The sequence below is a fragment of the Lynx rufus genome, unplaced genomic scaffold (assembly GCF_022079265.1).
Source record: "Lynx rufus isolate CCGP_SWC_20201006 ecotype Redwood Valley unplaced genomic scaffold, mLynRuf1.p SCAF_17, whole genome shotgun sequence".
In the NCBI taxonomy this organism is placed as follows: Eukaryota; Metazoa; Chordata; class Mammalia; order Carnivora; family Felidae; genus Lynx; species Lynx rufus.
In genome coordinates this window covers 4,172,419-4,200,207 of record NW_025814831.1, presented here as the reverse complement: position 1 = coordinate 4,200,207, position 27,789 = coordinate 4,172,419, and the positions used below count along the sequence as shown (strand labels likewise).

At 52.6% G+C, this 27,789-nt stretch overlaps 1 protein-coding gene and 1 non-coding gene across 4 annotated transcripts; both read left to right on the top strand.

Moving 5' to 3' along the window:
* The first annotated feature begins 4,412 nt into the window (after positions 1-4,412).
* On the top strand, positions 4,413-4,486 carry TRNAI-AAU (transfer RNA isoleucine (anticodon AAU)). The gene has a single exon. It is a non-coding gene; the product is annotated as a tRNA-Ile (tRNA).
* Positions 4,487-7,926: 3,440 nt separating this feature from the next.
* On the top strand, positions 7,927-24,903 carry ZNF839 (zinc finger protein 839). Of its 3 annotated transcripts, none has more exons than XM_047080057.1 (8): positions 7,927-8,263; positions 13,674-14,477; positions 17,134-17,373; positions 19,030-19,122; positions 19,767-19,916; positions 22,830-22,976; positions 23,113-23,206; positions 23,899-24,903. In XM_047080057.1, the coding sequence occupies exons 1-8, from the start codon at positions 7,961-7,963 to the stop codon at positions 24,765-24,767; spliced, it is 2,700 nt and encodes an 899-aa protein (XP_046936013.1). In that variant the 5' UTR covers positions 7,927-7,960; the 3' UTR covers positions 24,768-24,903. The 3 variants fall into 3 exon arrangements, with proteins under 3 accessions (XP_046936013.1, XP_046936012.1, XP_046936011.1); XM_047080056.1 differs by lacking the exon at positions 7,927-8,263 and adding an exon at positions 9,518-9,888; XM_047080055.1 differs by lacking the exon at positions 7,927-8,263 and adding an exon at positions 11,964-12,361.
* Positions 24,904-27,789: the final 2,886 nt, after the last annotated feature.

Sequence of the window (27,789 nt, the reverse complement as noted above, 5' to 3'; positions counted from 1 at the left end):
TGACACTATACAATACTGCTTGATTTTTGCCCACATGCTCAGTAAATGTTGACTAATCAAAAGGCATCATCCACTGTCACCTACTGTTATTCCTTCTTTTTTGACAAGGGCGAGCCTGATTTTCAATGATTGTTGAACATCCAGGACAAACTTTAACCGTTGATGGGGAGGAATTAAGCAGGTAGCCTGATAAGGTTGTAGAAACCCAGGTGGCCTGTTGGTGGAGACCCAGAGAGGCCTTTGCCAAAGTCACCCACTCGCCAGTGGCCATCCTGGGCTCAGACCCAAATCTGTAACTTCCAACTCCCTGTGCTTCTACAGCTCCCTTGCATCTAAAAGAGACCTTTTTTAAAGCTTTGCAATTAATGTACATGCTTTAAGAAAGGACATTTTTAAAAAGTCTCTGGAACCAACTGATTTGTTATAGCAAATTAGAAGCAACATCTGAAAAATCCTTATGTTTGTCTATTTTTCCTTTGTGTTGTCTAACAGTTTTGACATAGTACATATTGTACAATGAAGCATTTTATTCCTGCCTCCCCACCCCGCCCCTGCTTGCTTTCTTTCTTTTTTTCCAGAATTGATTGGCAAGAATTCAGCTTCAACATTCAAAGTGTTTTGCTCTGTCCTTGTCTGTGGGCTCCAGGGCTCCAAGTCAAAATAAAAAATATAAAAAGAAGGTTGGAAGACAGTTCAAGGAAATTGTTCAGGAAATAGACAATAGACCTAGGCCTGGACCAAAGAAAAGAGAAGAAAGTTAGAGATTCAACTCCGAAGTTTTGACCTCTGAAGAATGATGTTCCAGAAAAAGGTAAGAGGAGATTATCAAATCTCCCTTGGAAACATTCTTCCTCTGAAATGTTGCCAAGAATGGAAGGGCATGGGGCACCTGGGTGGCACAGTCGGTTGGGCAGCCGACTTCAGCTCAGGTCATGACCTCACAGTCTGTGAGTTCAAGCCTTGTGTCTGGCTCTGTGCTGACAGCTCGGAGCCTGGAGCCTGCTTCGGATTCTGTGTCTTCCTCTCTCTCTGCCCCTCCCCCACTCGTGCTCTGTCTCTCTCTCTCTCTCTCTCTCTCTCTCTCTCTCTAATAATAAACATTTAAAAAAAGAATGGAAGGGCATGTTTCTGAATCAAAAGGTCTAACAGAATGAACTTAACACACAATGAATTTAACATTAATTCAACAAATTGACCTTGCACCAGGCACTCTTCCGGGAACTTGAGATCCACGAATGTGGTGATGGAGGCCAAGATCAGAGTGTGGTTTCCACGAGCAAAAGAACACCGAAGATTGCTAACAAACCACCAGAAGCTGGGAGAGAGAGGAGAGAGAGGCACGGAACAGATTCTTCCTCAGAGCCCTTGGAAGGAACCAACACTGAGGACACCTTGGTCTTGGACTTCTGGCTTCCAGAACTTGAGAGAATAAGTTTCTCTTAAGTCACCCAGTTTGTGTTTTATTGATGCAACCCTGGGAAACGAATACAGTATGTCTTTATGTTCATACCGAAGTTTCCAATTTATAAACAATGACGAATTTTACCAGTTGGGTTTAAAGCAAATGGACTATTTAGAATCCAAGCTGCATGCACAAAAGCACCCCTCAGACACTGAAAAACCTGAGTAATAACGCAGCATCACCTGGTGCTGGTCATGTATGAGTCTGCATTTTCCTAACTCAAAGAATGAAAACTAGGACCTGTTTGTCTTGCAGGAACTGTAAGATGGAGTCCGAATTGGCAGGAGACATCCAGAGGAGTCCGCACACACCCGGGGTAGGAGGCGCGCTGGCGGCCAGGTGCTCAGCGGACGCCTAGGTCTCGGGTGCCCCCTACCGTCTGCGTTCAGTCACTGCGTCTCCCCCACCGTGGGCACGCCGGCTCCCTCTGCCCCGGGGGATTGGAGCCCGCCCACTCAGGAAACGAGCCCTCAATTCTGCCTGGCTTGTGTCAGGTCTAGACCTCTAAGGGATGATCTGTCAACTTCGACAAACCTGGATCGACCATCTACTATGTGCCAGTCACTTCTAGGTGCTGCAGGTGCAAAATACAAGTTGCTGCCCTCCTGCAGTCACGAAATTAAGAAAGCTCCGGACGAAATATGAAGCAGGAAAAAGCAGGGAATTCTGAATGCGGGTTGCGATTTTAAACAGGGGGGTCAGGGAAGCCTCGCTGAATATGTGACATTTACGCATAGACATGAGGACACGAGGGAGAGAGCCTTGGCAGTGTCTGGGGGAAGAGGGTCCAGGAAGAGGGAACAGAAGTGTAGAAGCCCCAGGGCCGGAGCGTGGCCTGGCGAGCAAGATTCAGGAAGGAGGGTGATGGGGCTGTGTCAGGGGGCACCGGGAAGGGGAGCAGGTTAGGTCGGGGTCTTTCGGATGGGTGTTATTCTGCGTGGGGGGTTGCCACGTAGGCACAGGATGGGCAGTTAAAGGTGAACTTGAGGTGTTTATGTAGATAAACAACTACATATTGTCTGGGACATACACTAAATTATTTAGGGCGGCTAAATCTGGCAGCCCGAACAGGGCTGGGCCAGGAGGGGAGGGTTTGAACAGAGAAAGTACTTGATCTGATATGTTTTAAAATGTGATTTTGCGGGGCGCCTGGGTGGCGCAGTCGGTTAAGCGTCCGACTTCAGCCAGGTCACGATCTCGCGGTCCGTGAGTTCGAGCCCCGCGTCAGGCTCTGGGCGGATGGCTCGGAGCCTGGAGCCTGTTTCCGATTCTGTGTCTCCCTCTCTCTCTGCCCCTCCCCCGTTCATGCTCTGTCTCTCTCTGTCCCAAAAATAAATAAACGTTGAAAAAAAAAATTTAAAATGTGATTTTGCAATTAGCTCATTCATTCATCTGACTCCTATTTATTATTATTATTTAAGTATAATCTACCCCCCATGCAGGGCTCAAGCTCATGACCCCAAGATCAAGAGTCACATGCCCTCCTGACTGAGCCACCCAGGCGCCCCTGACTCCTATTTATTACACTCCTATTATTCCAGAGAGTGTGCTAGGCGCGGGACATTCAGCGACAAGCAAAATGGACAGGGTTGCAGACACTTCACTTTACCCAGAGCGCTCTACCTGTTTGGACCTATACTTGCCCATCCTTGACCTTCAGAATGCAGTCAAGTTTCCCAGTCTTCAAAAACCTGCCCCAAACTTCCACCCCTGGCACTGTTTACCTACACTCAGCGCGATGCCTGAGTGTCTCCACCCATACTAACTTAGCACCTGTCTTTGCTAAACTGTGGGCTTGGTGAGGACAGGATCAGGTCTGCTTGGCTCACAGCTGATTCCCTGCGGTTAGGGCACTGCCAGGCTTAATGAGTAGGTGTTGACTAAACCTGACTCAACACCTCCTTTTAATAACATCTGTTCTGTTAAGATCAGCTAGACTGGGCTTCTGCTGTTTGCAACAAGGGACGTTGATGATAATCCGCTTTTTTTTTTTTTGAGTAATCAGACCAGAGGGACAATGTGAAAAGCTGGGGCTCCCTTCTCCTACTCCCAGAGCACAGGAGGTCAGGGACTCAGAGACCAAAAAGCCCCCCGGGGGACAGTATCTTTTCAGACACTAACCCTTTGGAGTGGGTACTACCCGTTGCCCACCCAGCAACTGCTTCATGATTTAATCATGTGCTAGTTAACAAGAGAGGGCAAAATGAAGACATTTGCCAGACATCAAAAAAATGAAGACATTTGCCAGACATCAAACAAGAGAGGGCAAAATGAAGACATTTGCCAGACATCAAACAAGAGAGGGCAAAATGAAGACATTTGCGGGGGGTGGGGGGGAACAATGGCTTATCCACCTAAGGAAACATGTAAAAAATGACATTTGCAATTGCTTAGGGGTATGATAATGGTAGAATATTAAGTACAAAAAAGTAAGATAAAAGATCATATTCTTTTTTAACAAGGTCGAACTGAATGCCAAATATATATTTTTAAATAAACCTATGCAGTGAAAAAGGATTGTCAGGAACGATACCAACCAACGCTGCCGTTGTTTGGGGGCGGTGGGGGATTCGGTGGTTCTTTTGTTCTCTATCTGGTTTTCTGCATTCTCTAAGCTTTATTTAGCCACACCAAAGCTCTTGATACACGAAGTTTCCACGCCGGAAGGATTCTCGAGATACATAAAAAAAAGCATTGAGTTGCAGTGTTTGAAAATCCTACTCCTGAGCCAAGCATCCCATGTATAATTTGCATTCCCCCGTGAAAACCTTCGATTCGTGGTAAGGAGCCACTTTATTCTCTAAAGAGGCTCTGTGTTTTCTTCTGGCCAATAGGGATGACAGCGGGAATGACGACAGTTGCAGAGAGAGTTGAAGGCTCGAAGTCCGCCGGCGGCCCCGCGCAGGCGTAGAAACCTCATAGACTTAACGGAGGCGCCTAAACGTCAAGTGGCCGGTTAGCTCAGTTGGTTAGAGCGTGGTGCTAATAACGCCAAGGTCGCGGGTTCGATCCCCGTACGGGCCACAAGAAGAAGCTTTTTTTCTCCGCTCCCCCCCCTTTTTTTTTTTTTACTTCATTTTATTTATTGTTATTATTATTACTTTTTGTTTGTTTAAACATGGCTTTCCAGGGCTGTGAGCGGCGAGCCGCAGAATCGTTCTGGATTCGGCCCCGAAGTTGGCGCAGGCAGCCACTGGGGAGAAAGGGGCAGGATCCCGCGCAAGTTCGTCCCTCCAAGTCCCCGCCCGCTGTGCGCACCAGCAGCTGTCCTTGGTTTGTTTGTTTGTTTGTTTGTTTAGGATGCTCTCAGATGCCGCTGCCAGTTGCTTCCTAATGCAGAGCTTCTGAGGACTGTCGGTGGAGTCCCCGATTTTCATGGAGTTCTTAGAATTGAAAATCCGGGTCTGGGGGCGCCTGGGTGGCGCAGTCGGTTAAGCGGCCGACTTCAGCCAGGTCACGATCTCGCGGTCCGTGGGTTCGAGCCCCGCGTCGGGCTCTGGGCTGATGGCTCGGAGCCTGGAGCCTGTTTCCGATTCTGTGTCTCCCTCTCTCTCTGCACCTCCCCCGTTCATGCTCTGTCTCTCTCTGTCCCAAAAATAAATAAACGTTGAAAAAAAAAAATAGAAAATCCGGGTCTGGACTTAATTCATTCCACAAATGCTTAGGGAGCGCCTTCCTACTGCAGGCCCTTCGCGATTCTAGAAGCAGAACAGTAGAAGACAAACCCCAACCCCCATGGAGCCAATGACCAGCCAACACCTGTCATGTCTTTAGTGAGACACAGTTGTGGAAGCATCTGGAAACCTTCTCTTGCTACTTTCTTCCTTTTCAGAGAGATCTTAGGCTCCGTAGTTTTTCCTCTTGGTTCTGCCATTTGCAGCCAGAAGGCAACCGGGTGAATTTCTCACTCGTGGTTCAAGTCTCCGCAAGTATTCAGGCATGTGTGGTTTAACACAAAAGCCAGTTATTTTAGGGCTAATGCCATCTTATATCAGGGTCTAGTAGGAGCTCTAGCCATGTTTGAAAAGTATCCAATGAGAACATCTGCTAAACATTCACTCTTTTTCTCACATATGTGTTAAGCTCTGGTATAACTCAGTAACAGCTCAAGTCCGTAGACCAGAGTCATAAAGCCCTTGGCAAGTGCTCAGTGTGTAGTGAAAGCACTCATTAAATGCCAGCGATGGGACCCTTGTTCTTCCAAAGAGGAAGGAGAACCCGGGGCTCTTGACACTGAGTATAGACCGTTTGGACGTCACACCTTGGATACCTGTGTTGGGTACCTTGTTAGATGCAGGGACCTGGCAGAAGAGGAGCCAGCTGAGATTGCTGTCCTCAGGGCAGCACACTGTCCCAAACAAGGCTGGAAGGGGTCCAGAATACACCTGTGTGGCATAAAAATTATTTTGAGCAGGAGGCATTTGAACTGAAAAGTCTTATCTGCCTAAAAGTAGAGCCTTCCCAAAAAATTCAGAAGGATTCATTTGTCATAAATTCCCTTCCCTGGGACCGATCAGGAAAGGTGGACTCTTGTCACAGGAGAGCAGTTGGAATCACACCCATACAGGCATTGTCACAAAGCTGTCATATCTCCCATCTACTCTGGTAAGGGTCCATTTATCTTTCTTAAAAGGCATTTGTTTTTCCACGAGTGCTCTTCCCCTGCTTCTCTTCTCCTATTAAGATGGTATATAGGTCCCACGTCTAACTTTCTCTGTGAGTCACATTTTTATGTGAATTCCGTAGGTACATTAATAAAAATGCATGATTAAATTTTGTCTTTTCTTTTGTTAATCCGTCTTTTGTCACCTTAATTCACAGGCCCCTAACAACTGAACCTAAGAGCGTAGAAGAAAAATCTCCTCTCCCCCAACAGGCTCAAAAACATCATGAAATGGAGTACTCTGTTCTAAATGAAGAGGGCAGTTCTTGGCTTAGGGGTCAGAGAGGACCTTTCTGACATCTGAGGATGTGAGAATGAGAAGGTCTTATTTCAAAGTTAAAGAAAGAAGGATGAAGGAATTGAAACAAATTCCACAAATTTGATCTCCCCTCTGGCCACTCCTTAGTGAGGCTATTAATGAATTGTTAGAACACTGTTGGGAGCTTAGTGAATCCAGCGTGAGTATTGACTATGATGATGATGACCGCGTGGAGAGAAAAATGATCAGAAAGTCTACCAGAACCTTCGCGGACATCAGCCTGGCTCCCCAGGCTCCCCCCTTTTATGGGCATCAAGGCACTCATCATATTATACCGTAAACACCAGTTTCCTCCTCCTCCTCCTGCTGCTGCCTGGACTGTATACAGAGGGCAGGACGGTCCCAAGGCAAGCACGGTGACTTACCCAGCAGATGCTTAATAACCGTTGACCAATGGCCCTACTGTCCTCTCTGGGGAGGGGAGCTGAGAAACACACGTACACGAGCAGCTACAAGACTGGATGGGAAGGATGCACAGAGCCAGTAGAGTGAAGAGGAGGGGGAATGGAAAGGTTGGGCTGAAGAAGAGGGAGTGGTAGAGCTATGATGGATGGGACTGAAGTGTGGGGGTGGGGAGGTCCGTCCTTCCTCCCTCCCTCCCTCCCTCCCTCCCTTCCTTCGGTCACATTCATCCATGCATCATTCATTCCCTGATCTGAGCTGGCGCTTGTGCTGAGCACAAGCATCATCTTGGCCCTTAAGGTGCATCCAGTATGGGTGGATGTATCGACCTGGGAACAATTTAGGGCGCACATTTGTTAAAAATGCGCACCTCAGGGGCGCCTGGCTGGCTCAGGTGGTGGAGCTGCGACTCTTGATCTCAGGGCCGTGAGGTCAGGCCCCAGGTTGGGTGTGGAGCCTATTTAAAAAAATAAAATACGGGCGCCTGGGTGGCTCAGTCGTTATCCGCTCAGGTCAGGATCTCAGGATTCAGGAGATTGAGCCCTGCCTCTGTTTCTTCACACTGACAGCCCAGAGCCTGCTTGGGATCCTCTCTCCCCCTCTCTCTGCCCCTCCCCCGCCCGCTCCCTCTTTCTGTCTCAAAATAAATAAACATTTAAAAATAAATGAAATAAAACTCATTACTTTAAAAAAGGGGAGCACACTTTGGATCCCCTGCTGGATCTATATTAAGCAGAACGTGGGACTAATGCACTCTAGTGCACATGACGTCGAGAACTTTTGGATAGTGTGAACTTTTGGACAGGCTAAGGGGCTCTGGAACTCCGGAGACCTCCGCCTGGGAGGCCCTGGATAGCTCCTGGAGGAGCGACACCTGAAAATTAAATGCATCAGTGACGAGGGAGAGGAAAATAAGGCCCATTCTGTCCTTGGCGGAGCGGCGACGGGGCGGAGCCAACCCAGGCCCCGCCCACCGCCCGGCTCGACCAGTTGCGGTCGCCTTCCAAGGTGTCTTGGCCTGCGGGGCACTCGTAGTCCCCCGCTCTTCCCAGGTGACGCACATTTGAGCCGCCGTCGCTCGGCGACGCGGGTTCGAGTCCCGGTCTCGGCGGCCATGGCGGACGCGGAGCCGGAGGCCGAGGACGGCAGCGAGGATGGGGGCGGCGGCGGGGGCGGCCAGGCTCCCCCCGGCCCCGGCGGCAGCGCCTCGCGCGTGGCCCCGCTGGACCCCGAGCAGCTGCGGCGGGTCCTGGAGCAGGTGACGAAGGCGCAGCCGCCGGCCGAGCGGCCGCCGCCGCCGCCGCCCTTCGTCCCGCAGGACGCGGCGCGACGGCTGCGGGACGCGGCGCAGCAGGCCGCCTTGCAGCGGGGCCCCGGCGCCCAGCCCCCGCGCCCGCCGCGCCTGCTGCCGCCCCAGGTGAGGCGCCGGGAGGGACGTGGGGAAACCGAGGCCCGGAGCGGGGCCGGGCAGCGGCGCGGCAGGAGAGGCGGCGTCCGCCCGCCCGAGAGCTCCGGGCGGCCCACACTGAGCGGTCACCGCGCCAGCGTCTGCAGCTCCTGCGACGCGCCTGCTGGGCCGCGGTCCCGCTTTCGGAGCGCTGCCCGCGGCCTCCGTGCCGCCCGGCCCCTCGCGCAGGCCTGCGTCCGTTCACTCGGCGTCCGTCGAGCGCTCGCTGGGTTCCAGGCGCTGGCCTCGGCGCAAGCGCGGCCTCGCACACCCTCCGTGCAGGGCGACAGGCAGACTCGGGGAGGGACGCGGCGGGGGCGGGGGCCGCTGCTTTAGAGCGAGGAGCCCTCAGGCCTGACGCCGGAGCCGAGGCGTGGACGGATGAAAAGGAACCAGTGGGGAGGGCGGCGACTGCCAGCTCGGGGGCTTGGGGCAGAACGGAGCACACCGTAGAGCGGTCTGAGGCGGACTTGGCACCCTGGGGGGTCGTGCCCGGATTTGTAGCCAGTGCCCGGCACCGCGCCTGCCGCGCGCTGAACGAGGGAGATACGTGAGAGCACTCCGCATGCGACACCCCGTCACTTGTCCGCGTTACTACCTCCTGGGGCCCGCAGCTCTTGGTTGCTAGGGGAGTGGAGACCAGAGCCTGCTCTTCCAAGCCCAGGGGGTCAGGGGGAGCTCCTGCAGCCGGAGGTCCTTCCTGTCGTCTGTAAAGCCACATCCCCTTTCAGAACTGGGCTTGCACGTGACACTAGCGCTTCTCGGCCCAGAGTTGCCAGAGAGATGCCGCTTCCACTAGGAGACAGAGAGAGAGGATAGAATCAACAGTCTTCGTTGTTTTTTGTTTTTTTGTTTTGTTTTGTTTTTTAACCGAGTGATTTTGGCCGCCGGGAGTTGTACCGGGTTGGGGGTCAGGACTGGACAGGTGTCTCGCCAAAGTTTGAGAAGACAGCTATGAATCTGCCCAAACTCCTTCCTAGAGGTGTGACCTTGAGTAACCCAACCTCTTTGGGCTTTGGTTCCCTTATTGACATCGGATGAGCTTTCTAGCTCGGACTCCCACACAGGCGGAGTCAGAAGGGCGACGGTGGCTGCTGTTTGGGTGGCTCAGTCTGTTAAGTGTCCGACTTCCGCTCAGGTCATGATCTCCCGGTCGTTGAGTTCCACAGCCCGGAGCCTGGAGCCTGCTTCAGATTCTGTGTCTCCCTCTCTCTCTGCCTGCTCCTCCCCCCAAATAAAGAAACATTAAAAAAAGAGAGAGACGGGTGATGGTGGCTGCTGTGTGCGGAGCATCTACTCCATGCCTGGCACCACAGGGGGCTTACTTCCGGGCAAGCGCACAGAAGTGTTCGTATCAGCACTTTACAGATAAGGAACAAGCTCCGAGAGGCGGGGTGACTTTACCCAGGGTTCTCCCACTCCAGCACCTGTTGAAGGTGACCCCAGCTCTTTGGGTTTGGTGTGGCAGCTTGAAGAGTCCAAAAGTGACATTTCCCGTCAAATGCAAGCGACCTTAATCAGCATCAAGCAGCACGACCGTATTCTGTGGCTGATCTAATTGGGATGACATAAATTCTGCCTGCACTCACAATAATGTAAGTTGGCTGTCGAGTCAGCCCCAGCTGTGCCACGGGGGCCACCGAGGCAAACCACGTGTGTTCCTTGCACCCAAGGAGGTTATGATCTAACCAATGAGGTAAAACGTGACTCAGGTAACTTCTCATCGAGGTCGGAACACTAGAGATAAAGGACTGATGCACTTAGAGAAAGGGAGAACTGATTTTGGGCTGAGGGGATCAGAAATGACTTAGTTGAAGAGATGGAAGTGTGGGTCCCAGTTGAAAATATGGAAGGGGACAGGCAGTGTTGGGGGGAGGGTGGAGTGTGCATTTAGAGGACCCCGGTCTCGTGGTTCTCTGCGGGGAGGGTGGTGTGGATCAGAAGGCACAGACCCAGTGGACGCACTCCCGTGGGTCGGATTTGGGCTCGCATCCCTCCCGTGCTCCCCGTTCCTGCACCACAGAAACATTCCCAATTTCTTCCAGTATGCTGTGCCATTTTTCATGCGTCTGTGCATTCGCTCATTTTTTCCTTGCACGTCAGACTACCTGTCCACCTGGCCAAAATTCCATTCGGCCTTCTCGGGTCTCTTCTGGGAAGCCAGACCCTCCCCCCCCCACCCACCAGGCTGCTCCTGCCTCCTGCCTCTCTTATCGCACCTGCTGCCCCATGGTGTCATTGTTTCCTGTCTGCATTCCTTAGGGAACCTAGTCTGCCTTCCAGATTGGCAGTGGAGCTTTTCAAAGTACAGATTGCCGGCTGGCAGGTCCTGACTCGGCAGGTCTGCAGGTGACTGAGGCATGGCCGGGGAAACTGCCCTCTTCCTCAGTGAGGCTAGGACTTGGCTAATGTTTTTTGTTTTTGTTTTTTTAACTGAAGTATAGTTGACATACAGTATTATATTAGCTTCAGGTGTACAAGGTCGCGATTCCAGAAGCCTGGGCATTATTCGGTGTTTACCACAGTAAGTGCAGTCACCATCTGGCACCGTACAATGTGATTACAACGTTACCGACTACACTTCCTATGCTGTGCTCTCCACCTCCATGACTTACTTATTTTATAACTGGAAGTTTATACCTCTTAATCCCCTTCACCTATGTCACCCACCCCCTCACCCACATTGGCCTGCTTCTGTGTAGGTATTGGCACACGGAGATACCTGGTAAAAGTTTGCTGAGTGAAATAAACATATACCAAAGTATCAAGCATGATACCCACCTGGTAAACTCGTGGGGAGCCGATTTAAAAATTAGACCAGTTTTGCCACTGAAGTATTCCTAAAACAGTAGGATTTGGGGTGTGTGTGTGTGTGTGTGTGTGTGTGTGTGTGTGTGTGTTTAACGGCATTATCTGGTCATATCCTAAGAGCTTAGACATTCTAAGTGATAGTAAGTGAAACAACTGTGATTATTAAAAGATAGTTGTCATTTGATTCACAGGTGGCCCAGGACTGGCCCTCAGGGGCCTCAGGGCACCAGCTGCGTACCCTTCCTCACCCAGGACAGCGGATTGTGTCTGCTGTTTGTGGTACATGTGGAACACACACACAGACAGATGTACTCCCGCGTGGTTTCGGTGGGAGTTTTCATTCTGCTCCGTGTGACGCTTGTATTGACCCCCCCCTTGGTGTGGGGTCGAGTCCAAAGAGGGCCTGTTGGTGGCCCCAAATCAGTGGTTCTCGGCTGGGGACTCTTGGCAGTGTCTGGAGACATTTTTGTCCCAAGAGAGGGCGTGCTACCGGCATCTAGTAGGTGGAGGCAGGGACACTGCTCAACATCCTGCAGTCACAGGATGGCCACCACAATAAAGAATTAATGGTCTGAAATGTCACTTGTGCCCAGGCTGGGAAAGCCTGCTCTGCACGATGAGGTTCATCTTTCTTTCCTCTCTGGAGAAGGATATTGATTCTTTTCTTTTCTTTTCTTTTCTTTTCTTTTCTTTTCTTTTCTTTTCTTTTCTTTTCTTTCTTAATTTTTTAAAATTTTAATTTATTTTTTAGAGAGAGCACAAGTGGGGGAGGGGCAGAGAGAGAGGGAGACACAGAATCCGAAGCAGGCTCCAGGCTCCGAGCCGTCAGCACAGAGCCCGACGCGGGGTTCGAACCCGCAATCCATGAGATCATGACCTAAGCCAAAGTTGGACGCTCAACTGACTGAGCCGCCCAGGCTCCCTGATGCTGATCGATTTTGCAGCGTGAGGCCATGAGCCTTGTGTCTTGCTGCCTCTCCCCTGAGCCCATGACAGGTGTATACCTAACATTGTGTCTGGCACATAGTAGCTGCTCAGTCATTATCTGTGGAATATTGTCGAGGGCAGCCCTCCCCTTCGGTGGGCGGTTTGCTCTTGCAGACCGTGCTGCCTTGACCCTCCCCAGACCTACATCTTTGTACCTATGCCAGTGTTTCTTCTGGAACCCAAGAAGCAGAATTGCCACATCAGGAAGTACGTGCACTGAACGCTTTCTTAGATGCTAAAAAGTTGTTGAAGACAGCACCCCGCTCCCAGGTATGTGCCCTGGAGAAACTCACACACGTGAACACAGACACCCGCGCAGACGGTTCCACGCAGACGACAAGAGCGCAAGGTTAGGGACACTTGCCCGTCAACGGGAGAGTGTTCTCAGACTGCAGAGGAAATGAGAGGTACACGCCGCGGTGTGGATGAATTTCACAAGCCGGACAGGAAGTAACACACCTGAAAACGCTGCACCAGCTTGCAGCAGGTCATGTACGCTTACGTGAAGTTCAAAAACATGCCAAAACCGAAGTGCATATTTTGGGGGGTAGCTCCGTAGATAATATAAAAATGCGTGTGAATGACAAATAGCCCTCAGGAAGGCACGCAGGCTGGGAGAACAGCACAGAGCTTCACCTCAAAGGGAAGTGCTGCATGTTTTAAGGCAGGTGGTGGGAACCTGTGTTACATTGCTCCTTATGGCTTTTTTGTTTCTAGGATTTCATGAAAAATTGAAAAAGAAAAAAAAAGAGCGTATGTATTGAACTGAATCCAGGTTAGAGTACTAAGAATTCCAAGTAAATACAAATCTACTGTAAAGAAGGATATTTCTTATTAGTTCATGAAATCAATTTAGTAGATTGTGACTACTTTTATTTATTTATTTATTTATTTATTTATTTATTTATTTATTTATTTATTTATTTATTAAATGTTTATTTTTGAGAGAGAGAGAGCCCATGAGCAAGCAGAGGAGGGTCAGAGAGAGAGGGAAACACAGAATCTGAACAGACTCCAGGCTCTGAGCTGTCAGCACAGACCCCCATGCAGGGCTCAAACCCATGAACTGCGAGATCATGACCTGAGCTGAAGTAGGATGCCCAACAGACTGAGCCACCCAGGCACCCCTGTGTTTATTTTTTAAATGTTTATTTTTGGGGGTGGGGTAGGCAAAGTATCCAAAGCAGGCTCTGTGCTGTCAGCACAGGGCCCGATAGAGGGCTCAAACTCATGAACCAGGAGGTCATGATCTGAGCCAAAGTCAGACACTTAACTGAGCCACCCAGGCACCCCTTGACTAGTATTTTTTTAAAAAACAACGTAGGATAGATCCTATCAGAAGGCATTTGTATAGAAATGTTAAGTGGTTTCATGAACTTTTAATTTGTTTATGCAAATATTTCCACATGCACATATGGATGTGAGGTCAAGTGTATCACTAGAAACAGTACAGGTACGTTAAATAGACTCACATACAAGATGAATTTTATAATTTAGAAACACGTGTGATAATACAGTTAAGATGAGAGCAAAATTGTAGAACCGTTGATAAGCCTAATGCTTTTCTCTTTCTCTCTTTAAGCAACTGGAAGCCATTTGTGTCAAGGTAGTATCTGGAGGAATGACAGACCAGGAAAGGCCGACGCCCCCACTGGCCACCCTCCAGCCCAGGATAGCCGGGCTGAGCCAGCCGCCCAGGGGGGCGCCCGGCGTGCTGGGGCTCCGGGCACAGCCGCGCTTCCCGAGTAACTCCCCTCCGATTCGGGTGTTTGTACAGAGGCCACTGCCCGCCCTGCGGCTGGTGGCTCCGCAAGGACCGGGTGCCACGCCGGCCCCTCTGTCAGCTTCTGACCCACCGGTGGTGACATCTGTTTCATCCGGTTCAGCGAATTTCTTTATTTCCAGCTTGCACACAAAACACACGGAGAAGCTAAAAAAATCTTTAAAAGTGAAGACGCGTTCTGGACGAATATCTCGACCGCCCAAGTATAAAGTCAAAGATTATAAGTTCATCAAGACGGAGGACCTGGCTGACGGTCGCTTGTCAGATTCTGACGATTACTCAGAGCTGAGTGTGGAAGACGACGACGACCAGAGGGGAAAGCGGGCGCTGTTTGACCTGTCGAGCTGTTCCCTGAGGCCCAAGACTTTCAAGTGTCAGACGTGTGAGAAGTCCTACATAGGAAAAGGGGGCCTGGCCCGGCATCTTAAACTCAATCCGGGCCACGGCCACCCAGAACCGGAGGTGTCTCTGTCTGAGAAGGCCAACAGGAGCACGACCCGAGGCTGCATCGAGGGCAGGACAGCTAGCCTACCGTCCCCGGGGCTGCCCACGTCAGCTCTTCTGGGTGAGGAAGGGGCCCAGTCACCACCGTGTGGCCTGCAGGTAATGTTTCTACTGGTGACCGTGTCCTTCTTCCTGCCCATCCCGAAGTGAGGCTTTATGGTATCTGATGGGGGTTCAGGTGAAGGCTCAAGTAGGTCCAAGGTCACGGCAGGGGCTCTGAGACACCCCCGCCCCCGGTCTGTACGGCCGCCCGACCAGCAAGGCACTGTGCACCCTCTGTGTGGGGTACTCGCCAGCCTCATTGGGCGTGTTCGAGGGGAACATAGCCGCAAATTCTCTAGCTCTGGTCAGCAACGCGAGCCGCAGAGCACTCCTGTCTTGCTGCTGAAGTCACAGCGGGCCCTGAGAAAGGTCTCAGTTGGGAGCGGTGGTCCCCGGGGCACTTCTGGAGCGTCAGCAGCGACATGCCGTCTTCGCGTCTTGCCCCTTTGGAAACTCACAAGCAGACAAGGCAGGTCGAAGCCACTCTGACTTTGCACCACCACGCCACAGTTGAGGGACAGCAATTTCAGGTTCCTAAACGTGTCGTGTGCCCTCGTGTGCCGCATACAAGCGGTCAGGTATTTACGAAATGTGGACAGATCACTTAAACGAACGGCAGACCTCTGTGGTCCCCCTCACCTGCTTCGCTTGAACCTCCCTGCTTCCTTCTCCTTTGACTTGTGTTGGCTTTTATTTGTGTCTGTGCTTCTGGCTAGGCAATTGTATTTGCAGTTCCTGAAATGTTAGACAAACCAGCACTGGAACTGACTCGGCTGTTGCTGGGAGTTTGTGATTTTAGTGACTTGGAAGATGTTAACAAGAGCCTGTCTGCTCCGGCCACCTCATTCCCTGCAACGGGACGGGGGTTCCTGAAGGAGGGGTGAGGCTGGTGGCCGCTTTGGCTTACAGATGGGTTCCTTGGGGCCTGAACAGATCTTGTCTGGGCCCGGCTTATCTGTACTGAGGTCTAGTGGCAAGAACCACGGAACAGCCCCGTGTGAGGATTCAAAAGTACTCTCTCCCCTGTAGGTTAGCCTGAGTACTAGTAACACAGACACCAACGATATACTGTTGATTGCACGCCTCCTTGGGGCGGGAGCGTTGTAAGTCTTCTCCATCCTGTGAGAGCCCCGAAAGTCAGGTGCAAGACAAGTGCATGGGGCTCAGAGGATGGTGGGCATCCCGTCGGGGCACACCTAGGACTCTGCCAGGTGGGAACGAGACTGAGGTTGAGGTCTTCTGACTTCAAAGCCCACACTCTAGGCTGCCTTGTTGGGGAAGGTTCTGCACCCCTCATGGCTGATAAAACCCCAACTTTTGAGAAACCTCTCTACCTTTCTTTTTTCTTTTTAATATTTATTTATTTTTGAGAGAAAGAGAGAGAAAGTGTGAGCAGGGAGGGGGAGAGAGAGAGAGAGGAAGAATCGCAAGCAGGCTCCTCACTGTCAGTGCAGATACTGACTTGGGGCTCAAACTCACGAACTGAGATCGTGACTTGAGCCGAAATCAAGCGTCAGACGCTCAACCGACTGAGCCACCCAGGTGCCCCTCTCTCTACTTTCTTAAGTTGAAATGGGATTTACAGTTCATCATCCAAACCAGGACATTCTGAGAGTGAAAGGGGCACTATTCACAATTCCAAGGGACAACAGGAGTGTGCGGGAGTGTCTCGGGTTGACCAGGCTAACCGGCACGTCCTACTTCCTTCAGTGATGAAATGCGACCCCACGGCAGAAGCAGCGTGTAGATAACCAGAGTCCCCGAGTGCAGGCCTGGCCTCGGGCATGGTGGCTGTCCAGACTGCGTGGGAGGGGTGCCTCCAGCTGCTGCAGTGGGGAGGGACACGCAGGCCTGTGTCTCTCCTGTCCTTTCCCGTGAGCAGACACGGCACCTAGGGCCACAGACAGACCTGGTGTTGCTTCTGCAGCTCCACTAGTGAAGATGTAGAGGGAAAATTCCGTAAGAGTTCAGGGGACTTACTTTGTGCCGGCTGCCACGTGAAGTGTGTTCCTTGAATCCATTTAAGCTTCCAGCAGTCCTGGGAGATGCAGGTGCATTGTTCCTGTTTTCAGAGGGGGAGTTGGCACCGAGTGAGGAAGTAGCTGGCGTCAGATCCAAGAGTCTGTCCAAAAGCTGTGCAAATCCACGAGACAGAGAGTAGACTAGCAGCTCCCAGGGCCTGGGGGCAGGGAAGAATGAATGCTGCTGACGGGTACAGGGGTTCTTTTGCAGGGGGGAGTATGAACATGTTTTGGGATTAGATGGTGGTGATGGTTACACACCCTTGTCAGTGCATGAAAATCTGAACTATAGATGTTCAAAGTATGAATGTCATGGTATTTGAAATATACCTGATAAAAAATAATAAAATTTTTAAAAGTCAAGCGTAAGGTATGAATGACCAAACTTCAGGTTCAGTTTTAAGATGACGGTGGTGTCAGAGAAGTCTCCTGTTTCATTTTGGGCAACATCCAGGGTTATGGCTGGCCAACCCAGACTTACCAGCTGGCTAATACCAGATGTCGCAACAAGGAACTCTGTTGGGAAAGTTTAAGGTGCGTCGATTATAGTTAATGTGTCTTGATAATGCAGAGAAGAAATAATTTCTCAAGTTCTTTGCTTTTGACGTGACACTGTTTGGCTCTAGGGTTGTCACTATGGCGTATAAAGTATGATTCTTTCATTTTTGTTTTGGGTGCGTAACGCTCTCTAGAATAGCCAGTCTGTAGAAGTTGAAGACGCCTTGGTGTCTGAACCAGAAGATGGAAATTATTCGGCCTTCGTGGGATCAGAGAGACACTCAGGCCCTAGACGAATCGAGTTCGCAGAAGCCCCTGCAGAGGCCAGCGAGGCCGTCCTTGGGCGAGGCGGAGCCGCTCACCCGCGTGGGCGCGCCGGTGCCTGCGTGGCAGGTGCACAGAGCGCCTCGGCGGCCAGAGCCCGGCTCAAGGAGGTGCGTGGCTCTTAGACCCTGTTCTCGAAACCCGTGTCTTTGGCATGGCGTGTGGCAATCCACTGGTAGGTTTCTGAGTCAAAAGTAAAACACCCAGAGCAACGAAATAGTTCGCCTGAAACGTATTTGGACGAAGTGTGTAATAACTTCAGGAACGGTGTTACCTGAAATAATTCTAGGTTTACCGGTTTGGAATAACAAGAGGGCTTTCGGGCTGCCTGCCGTTACACGTTTGGGAATGATTGTAAGCTATGTTTTCATATAAGCAGTTTAGGAAACAGGCAGTTTCTATTTTTCTGTACAAAATTTTAAGGTACAAAATCATGTTTCAGGTTTTGAACCCTGGAATCTCCATTCCAGTCCCTTGAAAGTAAGCTTGGTGAATTTAAGGGGACTGATTTAGAAAAGCGGGACCCTAAATTCATCCCGACTGTCTTTGGCTCGGCGGCATTTATTTGCCTGGTAACGGCCAGCTGCGTGTCTTAAAGAAGTGAACAGGAGCAAAGAGAGTGTGAAGTAGTGAGTGAGCGAGACAGCTGCTCTCAGAGTGGCCACCGGGGAACCAGGGCCTCCAGAGTCACACACAAGGGGACGAGAGGTTCTCGGTGAGGAAGCTTTCCTAGAAAGCGTCATGAGCTTACGTATTCTAGCTGGAAGTTTGAACCTGGTGACTTCGCTTTCCTCTCATTGGGCTTGTCGATTAATCCTGGATGACAGATTTTAGGAGCAGGAGGGAAGGTGGTCCTCGACTCGATTCAGTCATTAACACTTGAAATACCGCCATCTGTTGAGCACTGTGCGTGGCAGCTCGGCCACGCTCTCCGCCCTGCCCCCGTGCTAAGTTCCAGGTTTACTTCATTTCATTGGTTCCATAATCATTATCTCCACTTAATAGACGACGAACCCGAATGGTTCGTGAGCTCCCTGTGCCTCTTAAGACTTCCTGTCTCTGAGACTGGTCCCTTCCCCGCCCACGTCATTGCCGCCCTGGGTGACCTCCTCCGTCTGGTTTCTCAGGCCATCCTCCCTCGCGGACACCCACGTACTTCCTGTGCCTGCTAATTCACTTGGCTCCTGAGCGTCAGCGCTCCCACGGGGCGGCCCGGCCTGTACCTCCCCTGCCCTCCCCTTCCGAGGGGAGCCCCCAAGCCCGCTTCCTGTCTAACTTGCCCGGGGGTCTGCCCTGCGCCCAACTGGGAACCCACAGTCATTCATGCTCCTCCCCTAGTCCTGAGGACAGTGCCCTCCCCGCAGCCCTCTCCCCACACCCCCCACCCCTGCATTCACCTCGGGGCCTCCTCTTCTTTGGCCTGTCCTTTGGCGGTGGTCTCCCAGCCGCAGGCTGCCCCACACTTGTTTGCATTTTCATCTCGGGCACTAGTTGGTGCCCCCGGAGAGCAGGGAACACCGTTCCTTCTCCAGGACCTGGTACCCCCTCTAAGCTCAGCCGTCCCAGGGGAGTCAAACTTTGATTCCAGAATTGGTCACAGACTTTGTTAACGGATCAACGAGTGAGATCGTTAACAGAATGTTAGAGTCGCTTAATCACTGCGATTTGGGGGAACTTTAGGTCTTTTATACTCTTCGGCGCCAACTTTCTGGCTGCTGGGGATTATTTTGGGGCTTTTGAAGCTGTTAAATGCTTTCTTCTGGCAGTTTCTCCAGCAGTGTGACCGAGAGGTTCTCGTGGACCTGGTGCTGCCCCAGCTGGCTCAGGTGGTGACCGTGTACGAGTTTCTTCTGATGAAGGTGAGTCTCCTGAGCGTGTCTAGAGGACGCACGGCCGATTTGAAGTTATTTCGAAAGACATCCTTCGCATTTGTTTTAGAACGAGCCGGGCCGTTTGGAATCCTGTCCCTCCTCTAGGACAGAGCTGAGGGGAGCCTGCTGGCCCCACCGGTGCCTATTCGGCCAGGTCTCCCAGAGGTCTCCCAGAGGTCTCCCAGAGGACCCCCTTGCCTGTTTTAACCTCATGTGGGAGGCAAGAAAGGCAAAGCAGGGCCGGCCCCCAGCCCCCGTCACCTTCCTCTCGGGCACCTCCTCCCTGGTGAGCCCGCTCTGACTCCAGCACAGCTCCCGGGAGGAGTGAAGGCCTGGGCCCCTCCTGCCTGCCGGCCCGTCCCCGGGACCTTTCCGTCTCCCCTTCCTGCTCCCCCCGCGACCCCTTCTTCGGGGCTCCGGCCCACAGTCCCCCTGCGGCTGTCACCCTGGAGGTGGTCTGCTCTGTGGCCCCGTCCGGGGCCGGGCACATGTGGGCCGTCACTGGGGAGTGGAGGAGATGACGGGCCGCGGACGGCCTGACAAGCTCGTATCCTTCCCGCCTCCAAGCCCCTGTATTTGTCATTTCGTTGCCTCTGGTTTAAACATTTCTTGTCACCTTTATCTTCACAAAGGTTGAGACGGGTCATCTAGCAAAGCCTTTGTTCCCAGCTGTGTATAAGGAATTTGAAGAGTTGCATAAAAGGGTTAAGAAAATGTGCCAAGATTACCTCAGTGGTTCTGGTCTGTGTTCCCAGGAGCCTCTGGAAATAAGCAACGACAAGGTAACAGTCTCACCTGGGAAAAAAGTTTTGCTTTTGGATTTGCTAAAAGAAGGATATCCGTGTAAAGAGGAGAATGTTGTTATTTTTACTTATTTATCTTTTTAAAGTAATCTCTATGCCCAATGTGGGGCTGGAACTCATGACCCCGAGATCGGGAGTCGCTCGCTCCACTGACTGAGCCAGACAGGCACCCCTGAGGAGCCTGTTTTCAGTAGTGACCTCTTCATAGTCAACTGCTTTTCAGCTCTTTTTCCCACCAAGTGACTGTCTTATTTTAGTTTATTTATTTTGAGAGAGAGAGAGAGAGCGCGCGCGTGTGGGAGGGGCAGAGAGAGAGAGAGAGAGAGAAAGAGAATCCCAAGCCAAATGCGGGGCTCGAACTCATGAACCATGACATCATGACCTGAGCTGAAATCAAGAGTCGGAAGCTTAACCGACTGAGGCTGCTGGGCGCCCGACATTTAAAAAAAATTTTTTTTTTTCAACGTTTTTATTTATTTTTGGGACAGAGAGAGACAGAGCATGAACGGGGGAGGGGCAGAGAGAGAGGGAGACACAGAATCGGAAACAGGCTCCAGGCTCCGAGCCATCAGCCCAGAGCCTGACGCGGGGCTCGAACTCACGGACCGCGAGATCGTGACCTGGCTGAAGTCGGACGCTTAACCGACTGCGCCACCCAGGCGCCCCGCCCGACATTTTTTAAAAAATTTTTTTAACGTTTATTTTTTGAGAGAGACAGAGTGTGAGTAGGGGAGGAACAGAGAGAGAGGGAGACGCAGAATCTGAAGCAGGCTCCAGGCTCTAGGCTCTGAGCTGTCAGTACAAGCCCGACACAGAGCTCGAACTCATAAACAGTGAGATCATGACCTGAGCTGAAGTCAGCCACTTAACCTACTGAACCACTCAGGCACCCCCCCTCCCCCAACATTTTTTTAATATAAAAGCAAACGGTGCTTGTTTCAGAAAACTCAGGAATGCGGACGGGCTGACAGAACCTTGAAAGGTCCAGAACACTCTCACTCAGTGGTGACTGCAGTGCTAACTGCGGGCTGGGGGACGGTGACCATAGATCCTGTCCGTGGCTGTTTAGACACAGTTCTCATTCCCCTGTCATTGTCTCCATCAGGTTGCCTCTGGCTGTACTGGGTCCTGGGTAGAAATCTGGTTTGAACTGATGTGGTTTTACTTGTTTTGGATAAAACCCTTTGCTGGGCTTAGCGTGCCCCACGTGGCCACATCATTCAGGGGTCCGTGCCGGCCAGGCCCCCAGGTCTCAGGCCCACGTTGAAATGGAGCACTGAGCGATGCCATGCTTTTAAGTAATGCTTGTTTATTTAAAAGCATACTTGTACAATGGTAGCTGGGGCACACTCGTGTCTCAGAGACTGTCTCTAAACTACTGAAAATACTTGTAGGTTTAGAGAAGGAAAATGTGGGGCAGAGGGGACGGGAACCTGCCGGTGGGCAGTGAAGGTTAAATGGATCATTGTGTTGGGGTCAATCATGGGAGGGGTCTTTCTGGGTCAGGGCAGTCCTTACTGCTGGAGGGGGTAGTTTCGGTTCCCATCAGGGTACACTTTGCCCTCAGGGTCTGCTGCCTGAGCCAGGGGACCCTGGAAAGGAGAGCCCCACTAGTGCGTCTGAGGGCAGGAAGGGGCAGCCCTCTTTCACAACCATAAGGAACACTTGGGCCATGTTGCTTCAACTGCTCTTAAGATTTCATTGACCTGGTCATGGGTCTGCCCCCCTGTTCTTAGGGTTAGCGTCATGCAGACTAGGTTACTTCCGTAGCAAGAAGTCTTGATCCACACTCTGACAGAACGAGGGTTGTTTTGTTTTTGTTCTTTTTTTTTTGGGGGGGGAGGGGTTTGGTCATTAGTTTTATACAAATGCAACATTTATTTATTAAAGCTTATGTATTTATTTTGAGAGAGAGAGAGTATGTGCTGGCAGAGGAGGGGCAGAGAGAGGGAGAGAGAATCGCAGGTGGGTTCCGTGCTGTCAGTGCAGAGCCCGACGTGAGGCTCGAACCCACCAACTGTGAGCTCGAGTCCTGAGCCGAAATCAACAGTCGGATGCATAACCGACTGAGCCATCCAGGCGCCCCAAGAGTCACGTGTTTTTTAAACTGTGAGCTCGGCAGGTGTGGGTGTCCTCCCGTCACAGGGCTGACTGGACACACACGGCTGCTGTGCACGCCTGTCAGGACCCACACTCGCAGGCAGTTCAGGCCGAGCCACAGCCTCCTAGGGGCACAGACCGTGGCTTAGCTTGCAAGGGGACACAGACAGGCTGGGAGGCACTGAACTCGAGGGGCTGCCTGTCCTCTGCTCAGACCTTGATCTGCTGCCCCTCCTTCCCTGCCTCCTCCCCTCCTGCTCCGTGGTCCCTTCCTGTGTTCACGTGTAAACAGTGACAGCCGTCGCTTCACAGAATGCCCCCAGGGCAGCTGTAGCCCCCTCACAGGACCAGGAAGATTCCGGGAGCACAGAAGCCGGGGCCCAACATGACCCTCAGCCTCCCAGACCCTCACCCTGTCCACTGCCTGCAAGAGGAGATATTGTTCTGGAATGGGTGGGATTGTTTTCTGCCGGTTCCAGTGGAAATCAAAAACAGGAGAACAGGAGGCGAGCGGTCACTCCGGTGTCCAATGCCGTCTGACTGCCGACAACACTGAGGACAGCGTAGTGAATTAAAAGAGAAAAACCCCTTTGGTGTCTGCTCTGCACCGTGCTAACACAGAACCTTCTGGTTCCGATAGGACCCGTTTTCTCCCCAGCTGTTCCACGGAACTTCTCATGTGTCTTTGTTTCTCCCGTCGTTCGGGCGGCCCCTCTCGGACGCGCCTCGGCCCTGCCATTACTGTCGACGTGCTGCTGAGCGCAGCTCCTCTCTGTCGCCCTCCCTCCTCAGGTGGCCGAGTCTTTAGGAATCACAGAATTCCTGAGGAGGCGGGGAGCGCGCACAGAGTGCGTCCCAGCGCAGCGCACCAGCGGGGACACGGGCCGGGACCCCCGGGCCGAGCTGGAGGAGGCCGGCCAGCAGAAGCGGGGAAACGAGGTGGGTGCCGTCGAAGGGGGTGCGGTGCCGAGTTTTGGCGCTTTGACTGCAGCCCACGGCGCTGTCCTCCGGGGAGGAGCGGTGCGAACCTGCCCGCACCCTCCTAGGCTCAGCTCCCTGGGTGTTCTCTTCGCAGACCGCGGACGGGGCGCCGGCCTGGGTGAAGAAGACCAGAAGAGACCCTCCGCCCCAGGACACCACTGACGGCGGAGCCCCAGCCGCCAACCAGGGTAAAGCGCTCCCCGTGGTGTGCGCCCCGCGCCTCCCAGGCCTGCTTCTCCCTCCCGGGTGCCCCTGTGGCCGGATTGAAGAGAACCTGGTTTCTCTCAAGTCTTATCCCCACCTCCCGGGGTCCTGTGGTTCTCTCTCGTTCCCTGTAACTCTCGAGGTCTGTGAGGCTCTCTCGAATCCCTTATTGAAATGAAGAGCCCATGTCTGGGGCCTGGCTGTAAGTGCCGGCTGAGGTTTAACCCTGGAAACAAGCCCTCCTCTGGTTTTTATTCTGTTCGAACCAGAACCTCTCAACCAGACCCTGAGCTTACAGCGCACTGAGAATGGTTCTGCTGCTTCCTAAAACTGCCCGATACCCTGCTTGACCCTCAAGTCTCCAATGGAAAGAGGCATTCTGCTCTTTAGAACTTACGACTGAGTTCTGCTGCAGGGGAGGGCAGCTTTATTCAGGGAGAGCAGTGGAAACCCGGGCCCCTGTTGGCCACACGGCTCCCCTCACCTGACTAATCAGTATCGCCTCTGAACTTCACCCACACTTGGAAGCTGCCAGTCCCGAGTAGCAAGGAGAGTTTACGTGTCCACGCGTTCTGCCAGGAAGTTAATCTGGACCTGCTGGTCTTGGATAGCGAGCGCAGTGAGCAGGCCGTGTCACGGCGCGTGGACGCTTACCTGTTTTTCTTGAACTGTTTAGGTCCTGCCCCTCCAGCGAGCGGGAGCGCCCCTCGCCGTCCGGAAGGAAGCCACACGGCGCCGGTGTCTGGTCAAGCAGGCCGGCAGCTGCAGGCATTTGCTGACCCCGAGGCCAAGAGCGGGTGTGGGGCTCCCGCTCTCTCGTGCGAGAACGTCAGTGGCCTGAGTCTGTGTCCTCAGTCAGGAGAGCCCGGGACGCACACACAGGGGCGCGTGCCAGCCCTCCCTGGAGAGAATGCTCAGGAACGCTCCGCAGACTGGAACGGAACTGGAAACAGGCTGGGCAGCGGGGATCTCTGCAGGACCCTGATGTTCCCTGGAGGGGTGGCATCCCTGCCGCCTTCCGGGCCTGGAGACCTTGAGAGGCATGGCTGCCTCTGGAGAGGCCCACGGTCTGGCCCCAGCGACGTCCTGTTTCCAGAGGCTGCCGGCCCTCTGCTGGAGAGGGTTTTGTCTGTGGACGTGGGGCCAGCTGACTGCGTCCCCAGGACCGTGCCCGAGCCGGGGCCTCGGCCGGCCCAGGCTGGGTCGCTGCCCACCGATGGTGGCCAGGGAAGCCATGCAGGGGGTGTGGACCACTTCCCCGCGGGGCCCGAGGCGCACGCTGACCAGAGAGAACTGGAGAGCATTGTTGCTGCTGGAGAAGCCGTGGCTTTTGAAATCACCAACGGGTGCCATGAATTTTTGTCTCAGGGACAGGAACAGATATTTATTCAGACTTCCGACGGCTTGATCTTGTCCCATCCGGGTTCCGTGGTGTCCGGGGAGGAAGATGTTGTCGTAGTGGCCGGTATGGAGGGGCCTGCCCTGCAGACGGCCCCCCTGGAAGGGGTCCCTCTAGAAACCACGGAGGCAGAGCCCTCACAGTGAAGCAGAGCCGGACCTCAGTCCTGGACGTGTGTGTGTTTTATCCAAAGAAGGTCTGTGTGAAGTAATGTGTATTTTTCTACTGTGAATACAGACACAAACGAACATCTTATTTATAAAGAATAATGTCTTTTTACTTGACCGTCTGTCTACCTTCTTCTGTATCTTGCTTGCCTTCGTGCTGATGGCAGAGCGGTCCCCTGACGCAGCCAGCCTTAGAGACGACCCACAGTTAGCACCACGACACTGTTACTTGCCACCTTGCTCCCCCAGAACCATGTCCCCTTCTCTCCTGGGTGATGTGCTGCTTTCCCGCCACATCTGGGTTTATTAAGGAACTAAGTTCGCCATCCTGCCCCCACCCCCGGGAAGTAGGAAAGAAAATCGTTTCTGCTTGTACTTAATGCATGAGGGGCCCACCGCAGGGGGCAGCTGAGGTCAGAGCCCCAGTCCTCTGGGGTCTCGCTCACAAAGTCACCTGTTAAGGTCTCTTCTCTTTTGAATGTTTTCCTTGGCTTTGTTCTGCGGAGCGAAAAAGGAAGGTGATTTGTCCACCTTGAGACGGCACAGGTGTCCTCTCCCCCAGGGAGACTGTCAGGAGGGACCCCGAGCAGGCAGTGCCGGGGATCCGGGCTATCCCCCACCCCCGGGCCCTGCTGTGCAGGCGCGGGCCTCGTCCCCGGCCATCTTCCTGTCTTCTCGCTTGATCTCAGAGCCAGTTCGACAGAGCAGAAGGGCGGTGTCCCAGGACACAGCAGCCAGCAATGAGCAAGCCATGGCCCGCGGCCTGGAGCGTTTCTCAGGAGCCCAGAGCGAGTCCCGTCCTGGGGCCCTGGAGTGGGGACCGAGCCTCCTGCCTGGGGATCGTTCAGAACCCTCGTCAGGCACCTAATGCAACAGACTGAGTCCAACCTGGCCCCGTGGTCTGTGGTCTGGACCCAGACCCTTTAAATACAAATTTAGTTTCAATTTATAGGATATTATGGAACATCCCAGCACATCTTAATTTCACCATTGTGGATGTGCTACTATAAGTGGATAGTAAATTTAACTAATGGAGTTAAATATCCTCATTCTGCTGAACAGAGCTGGGGGCCCTGGCAGTATGCTTATTAATTTTTTTTTAAGTTTATTTATTTTGAGAGAGAAAACTGGGCAGTGGGGGAGGAGGGAGGCAGAGGGAGAGGGAGACCGAGGATCTGAAGCAGGCTCTGTGCTGTCAGCAGCGAGCCCGATGCGGGGCTCGAACCCACGGACCTCGAGGTCATGACCTGAGCCCCCCAGGTCCCCCAGATGCTCATTAATTTGACATTAATTTGACCTGCTGGTCGTGCTCCATTGAGGGGCCGACAGGCCTTTGCTCTGGGATACCGTGCTGTACCCACCAGGGCAGCGCTCACGAGGTCCCCGAGCGGGCAGATGTGTAAAACAGCTTCTACATCACAGCGCCACCTCAGCAGACATAACTTTGTTACATAGAAAACAAATGGACATTTTCTTTTCTCGTAAAGAATTTTCTTCTGCATACACAGTACTTGTAACTCGAGATGCTCAGATTAGGGGCAGGAGTGAAGAGGTGTCAGATCACAGACTCGGGGACAGATACCACCCAAGCGACTCCCCCGGGGGGCTGGTGTGGACCCTCCGTGAGGACGTGTTTTCAGCACTTACACCTACAAGTTCCTGTTCAACTGTTGTCACTACTAAATGCAATGAAGCAAAGTCCTTTTTCTCTGTTCCCTGGACGGCACGAGGGCCCTGCAGCCACCTCCCCCCCTGCCCCCCACCCCAGTCGGGCTCTTCTGCCTCGGCCTCCCCAGGGGTCATGGGAGTGGGGGGAGTGGGGAGCGTTGAATCAGAAGAGGGGCCGAGGACGAGCCGGACCTCGATGTCCTCTGAGGTCTACATTTTAAAGAAGAATGTCTATTTTCATCTGGGGAATAGTAAGCACGTAGCTTGAAATGCCGGAAGCTACCGGAAGGCCCGTGCCAAGCACTGCTGGCCCGGCCTCAGCCCTCTGCCCCTTCAGCCAAGACCAGCACCTTCTCCTTTCTGGTGATCCCCCTCTGTGTGTCTAAATTACGTCTCTCTCTCCGCTTTCTTGATTTATTCGCGGTAGATGGTATCCATGGGCTATTTCCTTGTGAGACACGGGACAGGGCTCGCACGCCTCCCCCCCCCCCACTAGTGTCCGTATGTCACAAGTGTTCAGTCAGAATTTAATGCTCACGTTGAAGGATAGATGCCGCTCACTGCTGAGTCTGGTGACGCGCTAGGATGACACGGACTTTGCCGGCAGCTTTCATTTTCCCTAGAGAGAACGGCCTTGGGTCTTTTCATTTGCTTGGCTTTCTTTTTCTTTTTTTTGCTATTTCTTATTTTTTACTTATTTATTTTTAAAAGTTTATTTATTTTGAGAGAGCGAGTGGGGGAGGGGCAGAGAGAGAGGGAGGCACAGAATCTGAAGGAGGCTCCAGGCCCCGAGCTGTCAGCACAGAGCCCGACGAGGGGGAGCCCGATGCAGGGCTCGAACCCACGAAACACGAGATCATGACCTGAAGCCAAGTCAGTGGCTTAGCCGACCGAGCCCCCCGGGGCACCCCAGGAACGTTGCCTTTCAGCGCTCTTGATGTGTCAGTTTGCACAGCCAGGTAGCCCCACTTTCTCCCAAACTAAGTCCCTGTCCCCAGTATTTTCTCTGTCCCTGGGAAGCACTTGTTTCTGGGGCATGGGGGCGGATCATGTGTCACATCCACGCCGTAGCGTGAAGCTTCTTCCATTTGTTTCTGGGAAGCAGATGGTAGGATGGAGCCCCCCGTATTTGGTTGCAAATGTTGTAATGTTGTCAGACTCTAGAACTTGTGCCCGAGGAACCGAGTGGCCTGTCACATCCTCAGTATGCAAATACAGGCAATGCGTTTTGTTTTATTTTTCAGGCAACTTTTTTTGTAGGTAGTTTTGCTGATGCCGTCTTTATTCAGTTAATTCTATGGTATTCTAAAAATGGCTTTTTAAATGTTTATTT

Coding starts and splice junctions, on each gene's coding strand:
- ZNF839 (XM_047080057.1), top strand. CDS start 7,961: ATGGCGGACGCGGAGCCGGAGGCCGAGGACGGCAGCGAGGATGGGGGC. Junction 17,374..19,029: donor CCAGAGCCCGGCTCAAGGAG/GTGCGTGGCTCT, acceptor TTCTTCTGGCAG/TTTCTCCAGCAGTGTGACCG. Junction 23,207..23,898: donor AGCCCCAGCCGCCAACCAGG/GTAAAGCGCTCC, acceptor TGAACTGTTTAG/GTCCTGCCCCTCCAGCGAGC.